The following is a 24502-nucleotide window of genomic DNA, read 5'->3' as shown; positions in this document are numbered from 1 at the left end:
GGAGTGCAATGGCGCCATTTCGGCTCACGGCAAGCTCCGTCTCCCGGGTTGAGGCAATTCTCCTGCCTCAGCCTCCTGAGGAGCTGGGATTACAGGCACGCGCCACCGTGCCCGGCTAATTTTTTGTATTTTTACTAGAGACGGGGTTTCATCATGTTGACCAGCATGGTCTCGATCTCTTCACCTCGTGATCCACCCGCCTCGGCCTACCAAAGTGCTGGGATTACAGGCGTGAGCCACCACGCCCGGCGTTTTTTGTTTTTTCTCTTTTTTAATTAGCTGGCCATGGTGGTGCATTCCTGTGTTTCCAGCTACTCGGGAGGCCAAGGCAGGAGAATCGCTTGACCTGAGAGGCGGGGGTTGGAATGAGCTGAGATCGCACCACTGCACTCCAGCCTGAAAAAGAAAAAAAAAAAAAAAAAATTAGCTGGCCATGTTGGTGCATGCCTGTGGTTCCAGCTACTCAGGAGGCCAAGGCAGGAGAACCGCTTGAACCTGGGAGGCGGGGGTTGCAATGAGCTGGGATCGCAGCACTGCACTCCAGCCTGGGGGGCAGAAGGCCGAGGGTCGAGGCTCACGCTTGTAATTCCAGCACTTTGGGAGGCTGAGGCGGGTGGAGCACGAGGTGAAGAGATTGAGACCATCCTGGTCAACATGGTGAAACCCCGTCTCTAGTAAAAATACGAAAAATTAGCTGGGCACGGTGGCGCGTGCCTGTAATCCCAGCTACTCAGGAGGCTGAGGCAAGAGAATTGCCTGAATCTGGGAGGCGGAGGTTGCGGTGAGCCGAGATCGCGTCATTGCACTCCAGCCTGGGTAGCATGAGCGAAATACGGTCTCAAAAAAAAAAAAAAAAAAAAAAAATTTAGCTGGCCATGGTGCTGCATGCCTGTGGTTCCAGCTAGTCAGGCGACCAAGGCAGGAGAATCACTTGAACCTAGGAGGCGGGGGTTGCGGTGGGCCGATATCGCGCCTTTGCACTCCAGCGTGGGTAAGTAGAGCGAAACTTGGTCTCAAAAAAAACAAAAATTAGCTGGCCGTCGTGGTGCATGCCTGTGGTTCCAGCTACTCAGGAGGCCAAGGCAGGAGAATCGCTTGAACCTGGGAGGCGGGGGTTGCAATGAGCTGAGATCGTACTACTGCACTCCAGGAAGTAAAAAAAAAACAAGAGCGGAGTTTGGCTCTTGTTACCCAGGGTGGAGTTTAATGGCGCGATCTCGGGTGACTGCAACCTCCGCCTCCCGGGTTCAGGCAATTCTGCTGCCTCAGCCTCCTGAGTAGCTGGGATTACAGGTCCGCGCCACCGTGCCCAGCTAATTTTTTGTATTTTTAGTAGAGACGGGGTTTCACCGTGTTGACCAGGATGGTCTCGATCTCTTGTCCTCGTGATCCACCTGACTCAGCCTCCCAAAGTGATGGGATTACAGGCGTGAGCCATCAGGCCCGGTCTTTTTTTTTTTTTTTTTTTTTGAGACAGAGTCTTACTCTGTCTCCCTGGCTGGAGTGCAGTGGTGCGATCTCAGCTCATTGTAACCCCCGCCTCCCAGGTTCAAGCGATTCTCCTGCCTTGGCGTCCTAAGTATCTGGAACCACAGGGATGCACCACCATGGCCAGCTAATTTTGTTTTGTTTTGTTTTAGAGACGGAGTTTCGCTCATGTTACCCAGGCTGGAGTGCAATAGCGCGGTCTCAGCTCACCGCAACCTCCGCCTCCCGGGTTGAGGCAATTCTCCTGCCTCAGCCTCCTGAGTAGCTAGGACTACAGGCACGGGCCACCGTGCCCAGCTAATTTTTTGTCTTTTTACTAGAGACAGGGTATCACCATGTTCACCAGGAAGGTCTTGATCTCTTGACCTCGTGATCCACCCGCCTCGGACTCCCAAAGCGCTGGGATTACAGGCGTGAGCCACCATGCCCGGCCTTTTTTTTTTTTTTTTTTTAAATTAGATGGCCATGATGGTGTATGCCTGTGTTTCCAGCTACTCGGGAGGCCAAGGCAAGAGAATCGCTTGAACCTGGGAGGTCGGGGTTTCAATGAGTTGAGATCGCACCAGTGCACTCTAGCCTGTGAGACAGAGTACGACTCTGTCTCAAAAAAAAAAAAAAAAAAAAAAAAGGCCGAGTGTCGTGGCTCACGCCTTTAATCCCACCACTTTGGGAGGCCGAGGCGGGTGGATCACGAGGTGAAGATATCGAGACCATCCTGGTCAACGTGGTGAAACCGCGTGTCTACTAAAGATACAAAAAATTAGCTGGGCACGGTGGCGCGTGCCTGTAATCCCAGCTACTCAGGAGGCTGAGGCAGGAGAATTGCCAGAACCCGGGAGGCGGAGGTTTCAGTGAGCCGACATCGCGCCATAGCAGTCCAGCCTAGGTAACAAGAGCGAAACTCCGTCTCAAAAAAAAAAAAAAAAAAAACAAAAAATTAGCTGGCCGTGGTGGTGCATGCCTGTGGTTCCAGCTACTCAGGCGGCCAAGGCAGGAGAATCGCTTGAACCTGGCAGGCTGGGGTTGCAATGAGGTGATATCGCACCACGGCACTCCAGCCTGGGAGACAGAGAAAGACTCTGTCTAAAAAAAAAAAAAAGGCTGCGCATGGTGGCTGACGCCTGTAATCCCAGCACCTTGGGAGGCCAAGGCGGGTGGATCACGAGGTCAAGAGATCGAGACCATCCTGGTCAACGTGGTGAAACCCCGTCTCTACAAAAAATTCAAAAAATTAGCTGGGCACAGTGGCGCGTGCCTGTAATCCCAGCTACTAAGGAGGCTGAGGCAGGAGAATTGCCTGAACCCGGGACGCGGAGGTTGCGGTGGGCCGAGATCGCGCCTTTGCACTCCAGCCTGGGTAACAAGAGCCAAACTCCGTCTCAAAAAAAAAAAAAAAAATTAGCTGGCCGGGGTGGTGCATGCCTGTGGTTCCAGCTACTCAGGAGGCTAAGGCAGGAGAATGGCTTGACCTGGGAGGCGGGGGTGGCAATGAACTGAGATCGCATCACTGCACTCCAGCCTGAAAAAAAAAAAAAAAGAAAAAGAGCGGTGTTTTGCTCTTGTTACCCAGGGAGGAGTCCAATGGCGCGATCTCGGCTCATCGCAACCTCCGCCTCCCGGGGTGAGGCAATTCTCCTGCCTCAGCCTCCTGAGTAGCTGGGATTACAGGCACTCGCCACCGTGCCCAGGTAATTTTTTGTATTTTTAGTAGAGACGGGGTTTCACCATGTTGACCAGGATGGTCTCGATCTCTTGACCTCGTGATCCACCGGACTCCGCTTCTCAAAGTGCTGGGATTCCAGGCGTGAGCGACGACCCTCGGCCTTTTTTTTTTTGAGACACGTGGTTGCCCGGGCTGGTTTCAAACTCCTGAGCTCAAGGGCTTCTCCACCTTGACCTCCCAAAGTGCTGGGGTTACAGGTGTGAGCTGCCACGCCTAGCCTATTTCTAATATGTATATTTAAATTGGTGACTGTTTTTAAATGCCTCTCCAGGTCTAAAGTTCATCAACCCATTAAAGTCTAGAAAAGATCATGTTGTCCTGGGGAGGCCTTTTAAACTGTGATACAAGACCCGGAAAAGAGTCAGGATTGGTACATTTGACGGCCTAAAGCTTAAGAAGCCCCCACAAGCAAAGTCCAACGATGATGAAGGACACACGGGGGGTGGGGAGCTGAACCCAGAACGAGGCCTGGTTCCCCCAGTAAATAAAGAAGTCTCACAACGCAGGGAAAGGCCCAAGGGATACCTAAGAGGAAACGGGTTGAAACGTATCCTGACGTCTGGAAAACGCTTTACCTCCCTGGTAAAGGGAAGCGCGTCCCAGAACAAGAGGCTCCGTGAGCAGCGTCGCCGCTGGGTGCTTCTGAAAACTCCAGGGACGGGAAGGTGAACCCCCCGAAGGCCCATCCATTGTAAAAGTAAATAAATGAACCTGAGCTTAAAAACGGCTGGAAAAGGTGTTCCGCGTCTACACCTCCCTTCAAACAGGTCCGTGGGGCTCCGCAGTGCCCTGCTCCGGAGGCTTCCTGACCTTTCTCTGCCTTTTCCCGGGCTCTCTGGCCCTTGCCCTGGGCTCCGAGCGCCAGCACCCGTCTGCAGGGAGGTGCGGTCACCGCCCCGGGTCTGTGCGGTCAGGTCTCCGCACGGCAGAGAGCTGCCCCCCAAACCTGGGCTCCCCTCCGGGAGGCGCCTGTCCCTTGTACCTCGGCCACGGCCCGTGAGTGTGGGGTCACCCTGGCCAAACCCTCAAACCCCGCTGGGCCCCGCACTCGCAGGGGTGAGGGCGGAGCTGGTTGTCGAGGCCCAGACGGCGCCAGTTGTGACCCCCCAGCCCCTCCCCGGCCGGAGGCTGACCCGCTTCTCACTGGGCCCCGGCGGGGGGTTCGCTGTGGTTGGGCCTGGGGAGGCAGGGGCGCCCCGGGGCGCTGCTGTGGGCGCCACTCACCAGGCAGGCGGCGAAGGCCTCGGCGTCCGCGTCCACCAGCGCGGTCAGCTTGGCCGCGGCCTCGCGGAACGGCGGGATCAGGCGCCGCATCGTGGCGTCCAGGGGCTCGAACTGGCGCCGCCCGTAGGTCATGAGCCCCACCATGGAGCCCAACGCCGCGCCCTGCGGGAGGGGAGACTGTGGGGGGCGCGGCTGCGGGGGGCGCGGGGACCCCAGACGCCCGGGACGCCCCAGGAGCAGAGAGGGACCCGCGTGCTCCCTGCTGCGTCCGGCCGAGGGTCCCGCCCGTGTGGCCCAGCGTCTCCGCCCGCCCGGGGGGCCCCAACCCGCCCCCACAACTGCCCCCTCCCTGCCACCTTGTTTTGCCCCCACCCACCCCCGGGCTCACCATGGCCGCAGCGGCCGCCGCCACCGAGCCGCCCCCGGGAGCCGCCGAGCGGGCGCCCACCTCGTCCACGAAGGCGCGCAGGGACTTGTCGCCCAGGCCGCGCTCAGGGCCGGAGTCAGGGACCAGGTACCTGCGGGGTGAGCGCGGCTCAGCGGCGGGCGGGGTCCCGGAGAGGGGAGTGGGGGAAGCGCGTCCTCTGCCGGGGGGGGAGCACGTCCTCTGGGGGGGGAAGCGCGTCCTCGGGATGTGGGGTGGGGAGCGCGTCCTCAGGGGTGTGGGGGGAGCGCGTCCTCAGGGGTGTAGGGGGAGCGCGTCCTCAGGGGAGGAGCAGTGGGACCCGCGGAGTCTCTGCGCCCCCCTCACCCCCAGACCCGGGCTTGGCACCGGCCGCGGAGGCGGCGCCCGCGGGGAGGCGCTGGGAAGACTGAGCCGTCTCCACGCGGAAACCCGGCGCCCCCAGGGCCGGGTGGGGGGAGGGGGCGCCGAGCAGGGAGGGGTAAGAGCGGGGAGGGCAGAGGCTCACTCGATGATCCGCTCCTTGGGGTTGAAGGGGGACAGCGAGTCCAGGCCCAGCCGGTTCACCACCTGGAAAAGCGGCTTGGAGTAGAAACGGCCCGGCGCGTCTCCACCCCCAGGACAGCCTCCACCCTGCGGGTCCCACCCTTGCTGCAGCCGCCCCCGTCCTGAGCTCACGAGCGCTTTGCGGGGAGCAGGGCAGAAGCGTGGCTGGCACCCCCCCACCCTCACCCCTGCCCCACCAGGAGCCCTGTGTCCCCCCAGCAGGCACCCCATACAGACACTCACCCTGGGTTGCCCTTGGGGAAACTGAGGCCCCGAGAAAGGAGTCGTCCCCTGATGACCCCTAAGCTAACTGCCACTCATCTCTCACCGCTCCCCCACCCCGCTCAGCCCATCGCTGTCAGCCGCGGGCAAACAGCTTAATTCTCCACGTCTTCACGTCTAACAAGTCCTGAAAGCCCGGAACAGCCCCGCGTCACCCACAAAGAAACTCTTACCCAGAAAAGGGAATTTTACCCACATTCAAAATAAAGTTGCAACAGTCGCATTTAAGATTAGAATTCATTCTGCGAAACCCATTCAGAACGCGCTGGCTATGCGACCCCACCCCACAGAGGGGAACAGCAGCCCGCGCTCCTGCGGCCTGGAGCCCGGTGGGTGGAGGCCGCCTCCCCCGCCTCCCTGGTGGCCACAGACCAGCAAGCCCCAAGGCAAAGCCTCCTGCCAGGAAACCCCAGGAAGACGCGCGGTCTTTTAAAGGCTCGGCCAAGCTAAAAGACAGGAAATCATCCGGGACCAGGCGTGAGCAGAAAGGCGAGTCCGAACGGCCCGCTAGCCTGGAGCTGGGTCCGCTCTGGGGCAACTGCCCCCCTCTGGCAGCCCCCCATGAGTGGGGGGGGGTCTCGGCCTTCAGAGTGGAGTACCACTGGAGACCCCTGGAAAGTCACATTCCCAAGGATGAATTAGAAACAGCACCCGCCGGAGGAAGCAGTGGAGGTACTTCCCAGTCCCTGCCTTCCCTTTGGGTGAAGCAGGAAAAAAAAATCTCCGACAGGGCTACGGGCCTCACCCGACACGGAGTTCGCTCCTGTGTGGTTCCAAGGCTCCAAGCCGAAAGCTCAGCTTCGGGGTCTGTGGCGCAGTGTCCGGGAGCGCTCGCACAAACCCTCCTTGGAGGAGGGTCAATCTTGTGTCCAGGAATTAGCACAGATGAAATTCCAAGGAGCCCGCATTCACAAGCAAAACTCACAGGACAGAACGCGAAGCAGCCTCACCACCAGGAGGCAGCATGGAGCCACGGGCGCCCCCAGACGCGCGCAGGCCGCAGGCCCGGGACCCTTCGGGGAAAGAAGACAAAACTCGGCCCGGGCGCGGTGGCTCACGCCTGCAATCCCAGTACATTGGGAGTCCCAGGCGGGTGGATCACGAGGTCAGGAGTTCAAGACCAGCCTGGCCAAGATGGTGAAACCCCGTTTCTACTAAAAAAAAAAAATAGAATAATTAGCCGAGGGTGGCGACGGGTGCCTGTAATCCCAGCTATTTGGGAGACTGAGGCAGAGAATTGCTTGAACCCATGAGGTGGAGGTTGCAGTGAGCCAAGATCGCGCCACTACACGCTCCAGCTTGGGAGGCAGAGCAAGACTCTGTCTCAAAAAAAAAAAAGACAAAACCCAAAACCCCGTGCTGGAAAGCACAGGGGGCCTCACACGTAGGAAGACAAGGCCGTGTGCAGGAGCAACAGCTGCTGCTTAGAGAAGACGACGCTGGAAGGCTGTCTGTCACTGGCTACTAAAACTTAGGCTGGAATTTCAGCAGATAAACAGGCATTTATCTACCTACACGATACTTTAAACACCTTCAAGTACTCCCACAAAGTGATGATGGCAAAAGGAAAAACAGTAACATTGCAGTGAAGGGCCCAGGAGGAAGGGCGCCGCACTGACCACGTGCCTGGTCCACGTGGGCACCCTGAGAAAACGCGCGTCGTGGGGAGCTGGCTTCTCTCAGGGGAACACACAGCATTTATGCTCTTCCTGCCGGAAGTGCGTAACTGGCCGGGCGTGGTGGGGCGCGCCTGTCGTCCCAGCACTTTGGGAGGCTGACGTGAGTGGATTGCTTGAGTCCAGGAGTTTGAGACCAGCAAAACCCCATCTGTTCACAGTTAGCCAGGAGTGGATTTGGGAGGCTGGGGTGGCAAGATCTCCTGAGCCCTGGAGGTTGGGGCTGCAGTGAGCTGTGACTGTGCCACTGTACTCCAGCCTGGGTGACAGAGCAAGACCCTGTCTCAAAAGAATTAATTAATTTAATTTAATTTAAATTTAAAATGCACAACTACATCTGGTCACAAGCTTCGTCAGACCGGTCCTCACTGAGGCGCTTTGAAAAGCCTGTCCTTTTAAACTATGTCAAGGCCAGTGAGGGTCAAGGAAGACGGGGAATAGCTCTGGACGACAGGAGGCAAGGCCGGCTCAGTGCTCTGTGTTCCGGGAGCTGGATGGCGGGTTGAAGGAGAAACCACTATGATGCGAATAACTCCGACACTGATGCGATTTGGTTGCGGCCTGACGGTTACTAGGTAGTAGGATTGTGTCAGTGTTGAATTTCCTGATTTTGATCATTACAGTGTGGTTATGTAAGAGAATGTCTTTGTTCTTAAGACGCACAGCCTTAATAAATTAGGGGTAAAAGATCACAGTGTCTTCAACCCAACTTTTAAATAGTCCAGAAAAAAATATAATATGATGATGCACAAATACATGGGGCAAAATCCAAGCACTTGGAAAACATGGGTGGAGGGCAGGAGTGGAGAGCCACCCGTATCTTCTCTGTGAGAAATTGTACAAAATTTAAAGTCACAAAAAATTCTGCGGCCGGGCACAGTGGCTCACGCCTGTAATCCCAGCACTTTGGGAGGCCATGACAGGCAGGTCACGAGGTCAGGAGATCGAGACCATCCTGGCTAACATGGTGAAACCCCATCCCTACTAAAAATATAAAAAATTAGCTGGTCGAGGTGGCACACGCCTGTAATCCCAGCTACTGGGGAGGCTGAGGCAGAAGAATCGCTTGAACCCGGGAGGCGGAGGTTGCGGTGAACCGAGATCGTGCCACTGCACTCCAGCCTGGGTGACAGAGCGAGACTCCATCTCAAAAAAAACACATTGTAACAGCCAGGAATACAGTAGACTATGCCACAAACGTGCCGTGATGGAGAGGCTGGCTGGGTTTCAGAAAAGCGCTGTGAATGCAGGAGGAAGAGGTGCAGAGGCGTGAAGACGGAGGCAGAGGCGACATCGAAGCTGCTGTGGGCTCGCAGTGTCCCTACGTTAGAGTACTAAGTAACTGGCTCAGCGACCGATCTCACAGGAGAAAACGTGCCTGAGCCGACGCAAGGACGGAGTCCACCAGCCACGAGAGCCACGTCAGTAAGACACGAGCAGGGTCAAAACCAACCGCCAAAAAGCAAAAGCTCTCCCAAACATCCCGTCAAGCGGATTGTGCTCATTGTGAAAAACACACCTGGAACGAAGTGGCCTCGAGTGAAAGGACAGATAAGGGTGGAGAGCGTCTCTGCAGACGCTGCCACACCCCAGCAGGACCTGGGTCCCCCGGAACCCAGACTCCGGGGGCCTGAGGCCTAGGTGTCCACAAGATGATGGGAATCACTTTCTGAAGGAGCCGCTCCATGGGAGGAGATCTGCACCCCATAGCTGGAGCCAAACACATCCATAAGCCGCCCGTTCCGGGGGTGCAGGGAGCCCCCGTGGAGGTGGTGGGAGGAGGCGCAGGTCCCTCCACGGGAGCACAGCCGGCCCAGGAGGCGAGACCCGGCAGAGAGGGGTGCTGTCCTCTCTGTGGAACTTGCACAAGTGAGCGTATTATAGGTCACAAAAAAAAACCTCAGGAAAGTTCCCAAAATGAAAATGAAAAGTGGAATCTCATCTTCTGAACACGAGTCAATAAAACGAAGAGAGGGAGGGGAAGGAAAGCTGGGCCCCAGGGGTGTGAGCTCCACCGCAGCCTCCCCACCTTCCCACACGCCCCTGTCCGACCCGTCGGGGCGGCAGCCCGGCCCACCAGCCTGATCCGGTGTGAGCGCCGGCCGCAGCCTCCCGGGGATGTGAGCAGCCGCAGCCGCCGCCCACCCTCCCGCGGGCCCCCACCGTCCTCGGCAGCCCGGCCCACCAGCCTGATCCGGTGCGCCTCCTCCAGGATGAAGAGGTTCTCCTTCTTGCAGTAGAAGGCGGCTGCATCTAGCAGAGGCTTCAGGGGCACCAGGCCGACCAGCTGTGAGCCCACCACCGGGAGGCTCAGCTCCTGCCGAAGCACAGGTGGTGTCAGCACGTGGGGCAGGCGGAGAACCGCCCTGGCTGGACATCGGGGACGTGGGGCCCCCGCCCTGCCCACAGGAGGGATCTGCGCGCCCCTCACAGCAGCAGTGGCTGCTCCTGGCGGGCTCACCCGTGCCTCTCGGCAGGTCTCCTCGTAGACCGTGTGCAGCGCCGTGACCTCAAAGTCCAGGAGGTTGGTGGACACCTGAGCCAGGTTCTTCTCATCCAGGTACCAGCCGATGCCCTGAACCTTTTTCAGAAGTCCCGGCTGCAAAGGAAGAGCGTTCCTCAGCCTGGGCTAGAAGCTCGTCCTGCCTGGCCCTGCCAGCTTCTCCTGGTGCTCGCATCCCCCAACTGGATGGGGCAGAGCCTGTGCCCGGGTGGATGCTGTGGTTCTCCTCCCTCCCGCCCCAAGTTGGCCAGGGAGGGGCAGAGAGACTTCGCTTGCCACAGGGAAACTGACCACAAGGGTCAGACGCCGGCACCCACCCCTGCAGGCCCCGCTCAGCCCAGGCCCTGCCTCCCAGCCACGCTCTGCCCTAGATGTGGGGAAATGCTGCAGGGTGGGGCCCCATGGACCACCACGCCGCTCTCCCATCCACCTGCTCCCCGACACGTCCCCTCAGTCCCGAACTCCTCACGGCGACTCAGTCCACATGGGGGGACTCTGACCTCCGCCTTCGGCTGGGGCATGAAGCGGGACTTGGAGGTCACTATGCTTTTGTGCTGAGTCCGCAGGTTGGGAAGCCGGGCCCCAGGACCTCAGCTGCCTGTGGGACCCGGGTCTCTGAGTGGGGAACAGGTGGGCAGGGAGTCCCTCCACCTCTGTCTCCAGATATCTACACCATCTGTGCCAGGGTGACGCTCAGACAGGGTGATCTCTGCTGTGCAGACTTGGAGGAGAAAGGCCTGGGGGCACCTGAAGGTCCGCAGGGGTGTTGGGGCCCCCAAGGCATCTGGAGGGATGTGGGGGGCCCCTGAGGGCACCTGTGACTCTGGAAGTAGCTGTTTCCCAGGAGGATGGAAATGCTGCCTCGTTTTAACAAAAGGAAGCCCTGCCTCCTTCCATGGAAAATCCCCTTGGAGCCGGAGTCCTCAGCTTCACTCCACCCCTGACCTGCCAACCTGGGGACCTGTGCTGCCCCCGCAGGGTGCGGACGCTGAGGCTGGGCCAGCCTGGAAGGGGAAGGCCGAGCCCTGTCTGGCCAGTGCCCCGTCCACACCCCGACCACCCTGCCTGAGGCACTCAGCCTCTGACCCTTTCCTGAGGGGCCAGGTGGGGGTCAGTGAACAGGGTCACCTGGTCCTTCCCACCGCCCTGCTCCCGCAGGTTGAGGGGCTGGGTGGGGGTTGTGAGGGGGTCACCTGGTCCTTCCCACGGCCCTGCTCCCACAGGTGGACGGGCTGGGTGGGGGTTGTGAGGGGGTCACCTGGTCCGTCCCACGGCCCTGCTCCCGCAGGTTGAGGGCAATGCGGTGGGCTTGCTCCTTCGTGCTGAGCAGGTTGATGTTGAAAGTGATGAGGAACTTCCTGGCCCCTGTGGCCGTGGCCCCCCAGCTGGGGACAAAGGAGCAGGGGCCAAAGTCAGGTGCCCACTCGGCCTGCTCGAGCTGTGGGCAAGTTCACCCCGGGGTGAAATGACCCCCAAGGGAGGGAGCAGCCCCACCAGGGTCCCAGTTCCCGGGAAGGAGGGGCTCAGCCCAGCCACCCCAGCCAGGACAAAGGGGCAGGTCCCCCTCCTTCCCAGGCTCAACCGCTGGGGTGGGGGCACCTTCTTAGGGAGGGCCTCATACTCCCCAGCCCGGATGGCCGACAGGGTCCGACGACTGTCCATCCTGGCCGCCTCGCCATACAGGTAGACTGCAGGAGAGCCCAGCGGTCAGGCGTTGGCAGGCAGTCCGGGGGGTCCAGGACTCAGTTCCTGGAGGACCCAGGCGGAGGGGTTCTCTCCAGCCTAAACCTGGGGATGGGCCCCACCATGCCCTCTCCCGGCTGCACCCGCTGTCCACCTTGGATGGATATGGGTGGTCCCGGTGGACCCTCAGCCAGCACCCCCACCCACCCCCCGGCTCACAAGGCCTTGAAAAGTCAAATTGCAGGGTTAGGATAGAACACGTGGGACATGGTGACGCCGGACGCTCACGCTTCTGTTTTCCTTGTATAATAAACAGAACGACAAGCGACCACATAAATATAACCACAGCGAAAAGGAAAAAGTCGTGTTCCCTGCACGCCTGTGTGATGTGACGTGGGTTACATATGTCCTGCATGGCAGCGTGACTGTGCCATGGGTTACGTGTGCCCTGCATGCCTGTGTGATGTGACGTGAGTTACGTGTGCCCTCCATGCCAGTGTGACTGTGACGTGGGTTACATATGTCCTGCATGGCAGCGTGACAGTGCCATGAGTTACGTGTGTCCTGCATGGCAGCGTGACAGTGCCTTGGGTTACGTGTGTCCTGCATGGCAGCCTGACAGTGCCATGGGTTATGTGTGCCCTGCATGGCAGCGTGACAGTGCCATGGGTTACGTGTGTCCTGCATGGCGCCTGACAGTGCCATGGGTTACGTGTGTCCTGCATGGCAGCGTGACAGTGCCATGGGTTACGTGTGTCCTGCATGGCAGCCTGACAGTGCCATGGGTTATGTGTGTCCTGCATGGCAGCGTGACAGTGCCATGGGTTACGTGTGTCCTGCATGGCAGCGTGACAGTGCCATGGGTTACGTGTGTCCTGCATGGCAGCCTGACAGTGCCTTGGGTTACGTGTGTCCTGCATGGCAGCCTGACAGTGCCATGGGTTACGTGTGTCCTGCATGGCAGCGTGACAGTGCCATGGGTTACGTGTGTCCTGCATGGCAGCCTGACAGTGCCATGGGTTACGTGTGTCCTGCATGGCAGCGTGACAGTGCCATGGGTTACGTGTGTCCTGCATGGCAGCCTGACAGTGCCATGGGTTACGTGTGTCCTGCATGGCAGCCTGACAGTGCCATGGGTTATGTGTGTCCTGCATGGCAGCGTGACAGTGCCATGGGTTACGTGTGTCCTGCATGGCAGCGTGACAGTGCCATGGGTTACGTGTGTCCTGCATGGCAGCGTGACAGTGCCATGGGTTACGTGTGTCCTGCATGGCAGCCTGACAGTGCCATGGGTTACGTGTGTCCTGCATGGCAGCGTGACAGTGCCATGGGTTACGTGTGTCCTGCATGGCAGCCTGACAGTGCCATGGGTTACGTGTGCCCTGCATGGCAGCGTGACAGTGCCATGGGTTACGTGTGTCCTGCATGGCAGCGTGACAGTGCCATGGGTTACATGTGCCCTGCATGCCTGTGTGATGTGATGTGGGTTACATATGTCCTGCATGCCAGTGTGATAGTGACGTATGCCCCTGCCTCGGGGTTCCTTCCAGGGGGCGCTGGGTTTCTCAGCCCAGGGGCGGGTGTGCACTCCGCCCGGGTTTGTCTCTGTGTGTTCGGTATCATTTTCTCGCTTAGATTGAATTCTCCAGGTGAAATGATCGTACTCTAGAAGGCTCTTGGCTCGCCGGCCCAGCTGTGCCGCGGGACAGTTTCAGGGGCCCCGGGCCCGCGTGGCCACAGGTGAGGTTGCGTTTCTTTCGGTACTGAGGGAGCTGCCCTTCTGCAGCTTGGCGTTTTGGAACAACCTGCCCTGGCAAGAGCAGTCGAGGGCAGAGAACTGCGGGCACTGAACCCGCGCCAATGAGACGGGAGGGAGCGCGGAGGGTGGGGCAAGCTCACCTGGCACGGCCAGCTCCTCTGCCAGCCGCCGGCCAAAGGTCTGGGCGCAGAGCACACAGTCGCCCATGCTGACGCCCCTCACGGGGATGAAGGGGCAGACATCCAGGGCCCCCATGCGGGGGTGCTCCCCTGCAGAGAGATGGCAAGGCCGGGCAGGAGGCTGGGAGTGGCCGTGGGTGGGAGCCCCACGGGGCTCTCAGACCCTCTGTCCTCTCCGGCCTGGGCAGCCCCCCATCCACACACCCAGCTAGCAGCTCACGCTGACCACAGGGAGGAGGCCGGCCCTGGGCACTCCCAGCCCTGCCCCAGCGGCAGCATCAGTCCCTCCGGGACAACGGACATTCCTGGACAGTCCTCCCAGCCAGTGTCGGAGGCCACTCGGTCCAGAAGCAGCAGCCTGAGCAGGCGGTTTGGCATCTTTGGGATAAACCTGTCCCTCTCCTAAGTCACAAGAATAACTTTCTAACGGCTGCCCCTGGCCAGGCTTAGAGACTCCCTGAAGCGGGGAAGCCACACTGTTTCCCGAGCGTTCTTCTCACTAGCCGAGTCCCTTGCTGTGGCTACACCAGCCTGTGGGGCAGAGCCCTCCCCTGGACGCCAGCCTCGCCTTTGCCTCCACTGCCCGGGGCTGGTTGCTTTGCGATAAGCTTCTCGTCCTTCCACCTCTAGGGGTCACTGTGAGCCCCGGCCTCTCAGGAGCAGCCCACCGCCCAGCCCCTGGCCAGCGCCCGTGTGTCCACACACCTTTGACCCTGCCCGCCCACCGAGGTGTTTGGCTTGTGGGCTGTTGGCAGGTCAGCTTCCGGGCAGCCCTTCCCCATCCAGGGCCTGCTGCAAGACCGGCTCTCGGCCCCCCTGGCGTGTGGGCAGGTGGCCGGGCCCACAGACCTTCCCCGGCACGGCCCCTCCCCCACCCAGCCTTGGAGCTTGGCGACCTGGGGTCCCCAGAGCACAGCCTGCAGTCGGGGGACTGTGACCCCCACACTCCAGGGTCCTCCAAGGAGAGCCAGAGCCAGCCCCGCTGGACCCCACATTCCGTGCCTGGGCCCTGGGCCTCCTTCCCCTCCCAGGACACCGGGACAGGGCTCAGCCCTGACACCCCGCGACGTGGCGGCCACGGGAGAGCCTGGAGCCTCACCTCGGTGCTCGCTCATGTCAATGAGCCGGGAGGCAGCGTGGGCCGCGTTGAGGGCCCCCTCCACCACGCACGCCGGCGGCCCCACAAAGGTGTACACGGTGCGGTTGGTGGAGGGGCCGGCGTCCACGTCCAGCAGCACACAGCCAGGGGTCTGTGCGATGGCTCCCGAGATGGCATCGATCACCTGGACACAGGCCCGGCCCCCACACCTCAGCCTCCCCATTTGAAAGAAGGAAAAGGAGCTTGGAGGTGGCCGCACCCCGACACCCAAACGTGGGCTGAGGAGGCGGGCCAAGCCTTTGGGGACCCCCCGACGAGCTGCGCTCCCCCCGCAAACACCTGCTGCTCCCCCCGCAAACAGCGGCTGCCCCGGGACTTTCACAGGGGCCCAAGCCCGGCCCCTACAAGGAGGCGCTGCAGGCCGTGCCTCCAGGAGAAACGCCCCAGGTTCTGTCCCCACTGGCAGATGCTGGAGGCAAGAAGGTGACCACAGGCACAGGGCACAGAGGGCCAGGCCCCAACCCCCGAGCAGAGGAGGGGCCAGAAGGGCCTGGAAACTTCCAGGCGGCAGGACAGCTGGGAGCAGGGGCTCGGCCTCAAATCTCCACGTCCCCGGGCCTTGGTGGGGGCTGGGATCCCGGCGTGATGAGGCCTCCCTGAACCCCTGCAAGTGACCGCTGTGACCCGGCGCTGCCCTCCGGGAGGCCTTCCAGGCGGCCTGTGGGGCCTGCACTTGTTCCTGGAGGAGCCTGGACCTCAGAACCATGGAGGGCGAGAGGCCCGACCTGGGGGCCTGCCTGACCCCTCTGTGCTGTCTCCTTTTGGGTCCAGCGGGGATGGTGGCGGCAGCTGCCTCACCAGGCTTCAGGGCGGGGGCTCGGTCATTTACGCCAGCCCCAGTGGAGGCAGGGTGGCCTCATGTGACCCCATGCAGCCCTTTTCATCAGCGTTAGGGGCTTCACTTTCAGTAGGGGAACAAGGCCCTTTGAGGCCCAGAGATCTGCCCAGACCCCCACGGGAAGCACAGCCAGGCCTCAGCGCCTACAGCCCGCCGTCGTGTTCCACCTACCCCTGGGTCAGGCACTCCCACGTCCCCCCAACCACAGGATATCCTTAAGGCCCATGGAGAGCGGCTCCTCCCCTGCCAGGCCACGCCACACCAAGCCCACCGCCCCTCCACGGCCTGGGCCTCAGCTGCCCCACTGGCCCCTGGATGCTCCAGCCACTCCTCGGGGTCTCACCTCCTGGTTCTTCCCCTCGGAGAAGTTGGGGACGCACTCCACCAGCTGGGACATGGCCAGTACCTCGATCTAGACGCTACTCTCTGGGGCAGACAGCAGCAGGGGCCAGGGCTCCCAGCCACAGCCAGGACCTTTATACAGCCTCCGGCAGCACCTCCCACAGCTGCTCATTAACCAGCGAGTCACCACGAGGAGCAGTGGGGCCACGGTCCCTGCGCAGGCACGGGGCGGGCGCTGCAGAGCCACGCTGGGTGCTGTCCACCTGGAGGGGGCGGCTCCACTCAGCCAGTGTGGGTTCCCCGGAAAGCAGCACGTGCCGGGGCGGAGGGGTGGGCGCTGAGGGCCCCCAGGAGCATCAGGCCAGCCTGGCTGGAACCCCGGCGTGATGAGGCCTCCCTGTGCCCCTGCCAGTGACCCCTGTGACCCTGTGCTGCTTTCCGAGAGACCTTCCAGGCCACCCCTGGGGCCTGCGCTTGCTCCTGAAGGAGCCTGGAACTCAAGGCCGTGGAGGGCGAGAGGCCGGTGTGAGGCCCTGGCTTGCAGCACCCAACCAAGCTCAGCTCAGCTCAGACAGGAGTGTTCAGGGGAGCAGGCGTGTGAGAGTGAGCACGGATACACATGAGCACAACGCAGGGAGCACGCGTGTGAGAGTGAGGTGGATACACGTGAGCGTGGGGCAGGGAACATGCATGTGAGGGTGGATACATGTAAGTGTGGGGCAGGGAGCACACGTGTGAGAGTGAGGTGGATACACGTGAGCGTGGGGCAGGGAACATACATGTGAGGGTGGATACATGTAAGCGTGGGGCAGGGAGCATGCGTGGGAGTGAGGTGGATACACGTGAGCGTGGGGCAGGGAACATGCATGTGAGGGTGGATACATGTAAGCGTGGGGCAGGGAGCACGCGTGTGAGAGTGAGGTGGATACACGTGAGCGTGGGGCAGGGAACATGCATGTGAGGGTGGATACATGTAAGCGTGGGGCAGGGAGCACGCGTGTGAGAGTGAGGTGGATACACGTGAGCGTGGGGCAGGGAACATGCATGTGAGGGTGGATACATGTAAGCGTGGGGCAGGGAGCACATGTGTGAGAGTGAGGTGGATACACGTGAGCGTGGGGCAGGGAACATGCATGTGAGGGTGGATACATGTAAGCGTGGGGCAGGGAGCACGCGTGTGAGAGTGAGGTGGATACACGTGAGCGTGGGGCAGGGAACATGCATGTGAGGGTGGATACATGTAAGCGTGGGGCAGGGAGCACGCGTGTGAGAGTGAGGTGGATACATGTGAGCGTGGGGCAGGGAACATGCACGTGAGAGTGGATACATGTAAGCGTGGGGCAGGGAGCACGCGTGTGAGAGTGAGGTGGATACACGTGAGCATGGGGCAGGGAACATACATGTGAGGGTGGATACATGTAAGCGTGGGGCAGGGAGCACGCGTGTGAGGTGGATACACCTGAGTGTGGGGCAGGGAACATGCATGTGAGGCTGGATACATGTAAGCGTGGGGCAGGGAACATGCATGTGAGGTGGATACACGTGAGTGTGGGGCAGGGAACATGCATGTGAGGGTGGATACATGTAAGCGTGGGGCAGGGAGCACGCGTGTGAGAGTGAGGTGGATACACATGAGTGTGGGGCAGGGAACATGCATGTGAGGCTGGATACATGTAAGCGTGGGGCAGGGAGCACGCATGTGAGAGTGAGGTGGATACACATGAGTGTGGGGCAGGGAACATGCATGTGAGGCTGGATACATGTAAGCGTGGGGCAGGGAGCACGCGTGTGAGAGTGAGGTGGATACACATGAGCGTGGGGCAGGGAACGTGCATGTGAGGCTGGATGCACGTGAGTGTGGGGCAGGGAGCACACATGTGAGAGTGAGGTGGATACACGTGAGCGTGGGCAGACATGATGCTGAGGCCCCAGCTCTCCCCAGCAGCTGCTCCCCCGGCTGGAGGCGCCCCACAACGTCAGTGGCACCAGGGAGACCTCGCGTCTCCACGTTTGGCCGCTGCCCACTTGCACTGCTTTCGTTATTTTCTCGTTTTTGTTGTTGTTGAGACAAAGCCACACTCTGCCGCCCAGGCTGCAGGGCGGTGGCACAGTCACGGCTCACGGCAGCCTTGGCCCTGGGACTCATGCGATTCTTTCACCTCAGCCTCCTGAGCAGCCGGGACCACAGGCACGCACCACCACACCGGCTAAATTTTCAGTTTTTGTAGACACGGTGACGTGGTCTGGCTGTGTCGCTCCCACAATCCCCACGTGTCGCAGGAAGGCCGGTAGGAGGTAAGGGGATGATGGGGGCGGGTTTTTCCGTGCTGGTCTCCTGATAGTGAACGGTCTTGTGAGGTGTGCTGGTTTTACAAGGGCAGGCCCCTGCGCACTCTAGCAAGACGTGCCTCTGCTCCTCCTTGCCTTCTGCCATGACTGTGAGGCCTCCCCAGCCTCGTGGAACTGTGAGTCCATTAAACCTCTTTTTCTTTATAAATTACCCAGTCTTGGGTACGTCTTTATTAGCAGCATGAGAACAGACTAATACACACGAGGTCTCGCCATGTTACCCAGGCCGGTCTCAGACTCCTGGGCTCAAGCGATCCTCCTGCCTTGGCCTCCCAAAGTGCTGGAATTCCAGGTGTGAGCTACTGAGCCCAGCCCCACTTGAAGTTCTTAATGGAACCCCCAGCCACGGGGGCCTAAGGGACCCCACCTCTGTGGCTACTCAGGGTGACTGGGATGACAGAGGAGCCATGTAAGCCCAGAAACCTTCAGAGGCTAGGGGCACACAGAGTTCCCTGGCCATGGCTCCATGTCCAGAGGCCGGGAGGGGAGGATGGGTCAGGGCTCTGTGGAGGCCGGGAGGGGAGGATGGGTCAGGGCTCTGTGGAGGCCGGGAGGGGAGGATGTGTCAGGGCTCTGTGGAGGCCGGGAGGGGAGGATGGGTCAGGGCTCTGTGGAGACCGGGAGGGGAGGATGTGTCAGGGCTCTGTGGAGGCCGGGAGGGGAGGATGGGTCAGGGCTCTGTAGAGGCCGGGAGGGGTGGATGGGTCAGGGCTCTGTGGAGGCTGGGAGGGGAGGATGGGTCAGGGCTCTGTGGAGGCCGGCAGGGGAGGATGGGGTCAGGGATCCATGTCTGGACTCCGGGAGGGGAGGATGGGTCAGGGCTCTGTGGAGGCCAGGAGGGGAGGATGGGGTCAGAGATCCATGTCTGGACTCTGGGAGGGGAGGATGGGTCAGGGCTCTGTGGAGGCCGGGAGGGGAGGATGGGTCAGGGTTCTGTGGAGGCCGGGGGGGAGGATGGGACAGGGTTCTGTGGAGGCCGGGAGGGGAGGATGGGTCAGGGTTCTGTGGAGGCCGGGAGGGGAGGATGGAGTCTGCTGAGGGCTGCACTGCATCCCCTCCAGAAACCATCTGCAGAAACCCTGACCCCCAGCACTGCAGACTGAACCGAATGTGGCGATGGACGGGGAGGTGAAGCGGGAGAGAAAAGACCAGGAGAGGACAGGCAGGGAGGCAGCCGCCTGCAGGCCAAGCAGAGAGGCCTCAGACGGACAGAGACACTCTGATCTTGTAGTTTGGGGCTCCAGAACTGTGACAGAATAAATTTCTGTGGTCTAACCTGCTGGGTCTGTGGTACTTTGTGACGGCAGTGGCAGGTATCCAAGGTCCCGAGGTGCGGGACGTTGGAACATGCCGGCTGCGAGGGTCGCCCACATGGGCCGCCACCTTCATCCTCGCGCCACAGCGGAGTGACCGGAACCATCTGCTCATGACCCGGCGCCAACACCAAGACCTGGCCCTGTCCTCGGGCCCAGCAAATCGCCTGTCAGGAGAGAGGGTTGGGGGCGGGAGGCCCCGGCAGGGATTCCGACCCAGCGGCTTCGCCAGGGCTTGGCTACAGCTGAGAACACACACGAGAGGAAACGGGGCGTCGTGAGGCCAGTGCTGGTTCTCGGGGGCAGCTCTGAGACATTAGAAATGCTGGCAGGTGCTGTAAATAGCTCCAGAATAGGGGGCCCTAAGGGACCCCACTTACAGGAGAAAGAATCTCAGCCGTGCCCACACCAGGGTTTCCACCATCACTCCCCAGTGGCCAGGCAGGGCTCCTGATTTCCCGGCCAGGCAGGTCACACACAGTGAGCCCAGAGCACTTTTCTAGCCCAGAGTATGAGACAGACATTGTGGTGCCATAAGTAAATGACTGAATACAGCCCCTGTGTGCAGGAGAGAGGTGTCCCACCAGGAGAGTCCCAGAGTTCACCTGGGCCGGTGCCCACCTCGTCCCAGCAGGCGGACGTTGTCCCCAGAAGCTCACTGCCCTCCCATCTACAGACAGAAAGATGGGTGTCCAGGGTGTAGGTGCGACCCCAAAAGACACGGCCACACCAGCCACCCCAGGGCCACCCTCCTCGCCCCGTTCCCATTTCTCCTCATTTTAATAGCACAGTAAGAAAAAGTCCAGGCATGGGCTCCACCCTCTCTGCAGGAGAGCCCTCCAGAAAGTCCCACATGCACCTGCAGCCTAGGGGGTGGCACTGCCAGGTGGGGTTCAGCCTCTGACCACTGGGCCTCCCCAGGCTGGCCCAGCACAGTGGACACCTTAGGCCCCATTATATGGACAGAGGGTGAGCCATGGCACCGCCCCAGCCAAAGCCCGAGGGGCCACTCCAAGCCAAGCCCGAGAGCCTGGAAAACACCAAGGCTGTTCAGAGGACCCATGGCCAGAGGCTGAGCACAGGGGCTGAATGGAGTTCGGTTGTTTCAGCATCATTTGTGGAAGACTGTCCTTTCACCATTGAATTGCCTTTGCTCCTTTGCCACTGATTTTCAGTTCAGCTTAAGTCCGGCGCGGTGGGACGTACGCCCTGCGTGACGTCAGTCCTTTCTAGCATCCTGAGACTCATCTCATGGTCCACCTGAGCACACGGGCCACAGGCTCTTGAAAAGCGTGTGCTTCACCAGTGTTGGGTGAAGTATCCTCTCAATAGCCCATGCCTGTGTCAGTGGGTAATGATGTTGTTTCTCCCATTAAAATTGTGAACTTATGTCATGTTCTTCAATTCTGCAGTTTTGTTCATGTATTTTGAAGCTGTCATGAGATGCATATACACTTAGGACTGTTACGTCCGGATAAACTGATCCTCTTATCATCTCTTATTTCTGGTATCATTCCTTGTCCTACAGTCTATGTTGATATTAAGAATATCAAGAGTGAAACTTTACATCATAGCGAACAAAGAAAACCTCCGATGGCACCAGGGAAGAGATTTCAGGATGTTCAGTATCTGTCCCTGATAAAAATAATTTGAACTCAAAAATCTTTAATGAGTTACTCAGGATAGCAAACTTGATTTTTAATCACATTGAGGCAAGTATCCCCTCAGACAGAGGCTGCACAGGCGCAGCCGCCATCTCTTCCTGGTGGCTTCCTTTGCCAAGAGCACATCACGGTGATGAGTCCTCTGGGACAGGTCATCCTCCCGGCACCGAGACGTGGACGGGGGGGGAACAGACTCCTCTGCATCATGATCCAACTGTGAACAAGAAGGCCTCTTCGTGGGACAGGAAAAATACACTCGCTTTAAACAACAGACTGAACACGGATGTGATTTATAAAGGAGGAGACAGGGCAGGACAGTGACACTGAAGTCCTGCATGTGTTAGTAACACTGAAGGTGGCAGGGAACCGCTGTGTCCTGTGACTTGAAGGCCACTGTGAAGGAAAACAATGCAGTGAAAGAAAGTTCCTCCTATGTGGACATGTCTCTCATTTATCTTTCTAGATATATTTACAGGCTTTAAAAGATACTAAGATAGGCTAGCTATTATCTCTTAAAAGAGAGACATATTTTCCTCGGATAACTGGAGACGCGCCCTGCGATTCCTTACCCTACTCCTGTTCCCTGAACCAGGCTGGGCATCCCACTCATCCCACAGGCGGGTGAGGCAGGACAGCCAGAAACCCCAGATCTGCCATTGCTCCCCAGGATGAAAGAAACACAGCATGACAGGCTTCTGCTAAGGGAATCAAATGTCTAATGGCTGTTTATAAAGTAGTTGTTCATAAAAGTGTCTTCAATAACATTTTCAGTATAAAGATGGATTTACATTTCATTTCCGGAAAACTGGTATTTTGTACAGTGATCTGGCCGTGGCTAGGAGGCCCAGGGACAGCAGCCGCTGCTGCAGGCAGGCTCTGGGATCCACTGTCTGTCCTGTTGCTGCCCCAGGTAGGGAGAACACATGGGCTGAGGAAAAAAACAGCACGTACAAACCTGACAGATGCCAAGGGTCCCAACACAGTCCTTCAGCCAAACTAAACCCTAGTTTCAAGATGTGTAGGAAAGCACTGACACTCTACAGGCAGCTGCCTGCACGTGCAGCCGACCAGGCCCTGCATGCTCCGGGTAGGCAGGCGAGTCCCAAGGAGGGTAAGTGACAGCCCAGGGGTCAAGGGAGCTGGGCAGGAGACCCCAGAGGGCACGGGGCCTGGGTGAGAGCCCTGGACCCCGCACCAAGACACAGGGGTGGCCCTGAAGGACTCCAGGCAGGAAATGACAGGCTCTGAGGGTGTCCAGACACAGACCTCCACTGCCTGAGGGAGGACAGTCAGCCAGGGGGAGGGGCCGGGAGGCGGCAGGGAGGGAGGAAGAGCAGATGAGGAGGCGGAGGGTGTGCCCTGGGCAAGGCAGCAGTGGTGAGGAAGTTCTCAGTGACTCCTCCAGACGGCCAGGAGAACAGTGACAGTCTCAGGGTGGCCCTGAGCACGTGAATGGCTAATCCACATCAGTCAAAGGCATAGCCAGGACCTGAACTTCCTATCCTAAGCCCTACATCCATGCAAGCCAGAGCAGCTGGGTCAGAAGCTAGACGGGAGCTCCGAGGATCACCCAGAGAAGCCTCCCCCAACACCTGGCCCTCACTCCAGCCCAGAGCACCTGCCTGGGCGTGAGACTGGCGGCAGCTGTAGGGGAGCCCTGGGCGTATGCTAGGCCCCCAGGGTGCCATCCTGCCCAGCCAGCCCAGGGAGCGGTGATGGGCTGCGCGCTGGCTGTCCCTGTACAGAGCAGTGCCCTGCGATAGTGACCACGACTGCTGTCTGCCCCTCACCCCTGGTTATGCTGTGCCTCCCGTGTGCATTTCTGTGATAAGGCCACTATAAACCCTGCAGGCACCTCACAAACCGTATTCCACGCGGGTGAGTTCACAACCCAGGGGTATGGAGGCTCCACCCACCATTCCGCAGGCAAGCTCCCGGCCCAGGGGCACGGGGTTCCCTGCTGCACAGCCTCGAGATGCTCCAGGAGCACCCCCTGCACTGGGCTGTTCACGGATGCGCACTGTACGTGCCACTGTGAGAATCGCCCTCGTGTCCCTCAGCCTGGCAGACAGAAGGTGCCCAGGGCCAACCCCAACCCAGAGCCCACATGACAGTGCCAGGTAGGAATCGCACAGGTACAGCCATTCCTCTCCCAACTCAGCTATTGGTCAGAAAAACCCTGCTAGCCTCACTCCCTTGGGGAGGCTGTGCCCAGAGGCGGCAAAAGGCACTGTGCCTCCTCAGGGCTGTGGCTCCTGCGCCCCCTCCTCACCCAAGCCTGACAAGCTACTCTCAGAAATGAACCTATGGTAAAAATTAAGAGTCTAAGACACCCACCCTGTCCCCATCCCTGCCTCCAGCCTGGTCCCCAGACTCACATCTGTGAGGCAGAGATTGAGGGGCTGGAGCCAGAGACAGGGTTATGGGAGGGCTCCCCCACTCGGCCAGGACCCCTTGGCCTTACTGGACCGCACAGATGGCACCCAGCAGGCAGGCATGTTCTCAGGGGTGGCCAGCAAGGGCTCTCTCAGGGTACAGCTGGGAGAAGCGGCCAAGGGCCCAGATGGGGAAGATGTTCCTGTAGCTCGTGTAGGAGATGGCGCAGGACTTGTTGAAGACCCCGGAGATGTTTTCCTGAAAGAACACAGAGAAATAAACACAAAGGCTCCACCGGTCAGCTGAGGGCTAGTCCCTGAACTGCACCCTGGCTGCCGGCTTGGCTCGTGGGTGAGCCTGGGAAGGGTCGACTAAGCGAGAACATGGGAAAGCAGGTAGCGCATCCCACGTCAGTCAGGCACCATCAGCTCAGCTCAGACTCCCCGCCCTGCAGCAAACTGAGCCGGGGTCACCAGCCCCTCACGACCACGTCAGCTTCCACCAACTCAGCCTCATCCCAGGGGAGGGTAGTTGGCCTTACAGGATCTCATGACACCCACACTACAGGGATAAAAAAAGGCCGCCTCCTGCCCTTCCGGCTCAGTGAGGGGCCACCAGGTCGTCTGGAGCTGGAGGGTCTGTCCTGGAATGAAAGGGCTTCCCATCCACTGGCTTCTCCCATCCAGCTCCTCCCCCAGCCAAAGCATCACTTGCAAAAACAGCAAGACCTGGACGTTAGGACCCAACAACCTACCGCAGACCTGCCACCAACTCTGGCATTCGCTGGCAGAGTTGACGCCCCCCAAACGTCCGAAGTACCCCAAAGAAGACACAGAACAAGAGGATGTGGAAACAGCCGCGCACGATGGAGGCTGGTGCTGGGCCTTATGTGCTCAGGCCCCTGGTAGCATACCTGGGGCCAGTCGCCGTTGGGGAGCTGTTTCTCAAGCAGACACCGGACTCCTCTCTCCTGGGCCTTGACGTCAGGATGCCTG

General features: G+C 59.8%; 2 protein-coding genes across 2 annotated transcripts in view; both read right to left on the bottom strand.

Moving 5' to 3' along the window:
- Positions 1-4351: 4351 nt before the first annotated feature.
- On the bottom strand, positions 4352-15889 carry LOC135273088 (formimidoyltransferase-cyclodeaminase-like). Its single transcript, XM_064372010.1, has 10 exons — positions 15807-15889; positions 14566-14749; positions 13428-13556; positions 11445-11533; positions 11104-11283; positions 9810-9941; positions 9528-9659; positions 5347-5408; positions 4824-4953; positions 4352-4597 (listed from the first exon to the last, which is right to left on the bottom strand). Exons 1-10 carry the CDS (start codon positions 15858-15860, stop codon positions 4352-4354), a joined length of 1338 nt encoding a protein of 445 aa, XP_064228080.1. The 5' UTR covers positions 15861-15889.
- A 7477-nt stretch (positions 15890-23366) lies between these two features.
- LOC135273073 (lanosterol synthase-like) overlaps positions 23367-24502 on the bottom strand; it is a 35831-nt gene continuing 34695 nt past the window's right edge. Inside the window, exons 20-21 of the mRNA XM_064371995.1 lie at positions 24421-24499; positions 23367-23765 (exon numbers count right to left, since the gene is read on the bottom strand). Coding sequence (XP_064228065.1) covers positions 23634-23765; positions 24421-24499 — 211 coding nt within the window. The 3' untranslated portion in view covers positions 23367-23633. The remainder of the gene's footprint in view (positions 23766-24420; positions 24500-24502) is intronic.

This window comes from Aotus nancymaae, unplaced genomic scaffold, assembly GCF_030222135.1.
Source record: "Aotus nancymaae isolate 86718 unplaced genomic scaffold, 86718_ANA_hifiasm-v0.15.2.pri h1tg000260l, whole genome shotgun sequence".
NCBI classification, from domain to species: domain Eukaryota; kingdom Metazoa; phylum Chordata; class Mammalia; order Primates; family Aotidae; genus Aotus; species Aotus nancymaae.
The sequence above is the reverse complement of the archived record's forward strand: the minus strand, read 5'-3'. Positions and strand labels throughout refer to the sequence as shown.

Excerpts from the sequence above, each read along its gene's own strand:
- LOC135273088 (XM_064372010.1), bottom strand. The coding sequence starts at position 15,860 with ATGTCCCAGCTGGTGGAGTGCGTCCCCAACTTCTCCGAGGGGAAGAAC. Across the intron at positions 5,409-9,527 it reads AGGCGCACCGGATCAGGCTG|GTGGTGAACCGGCTGGGCCT; the intron begins GTGGGCCGGGCT and ends CCGCTTTTCCAG. Across the intron at positions 4,954-5,346 it reads CCCAAGGAGCGGATCATCGA|GTACCTGGTCCCTGACTCCG; the intron begins GTGAGCCTCTGC and ends CTCACCCCGCAG.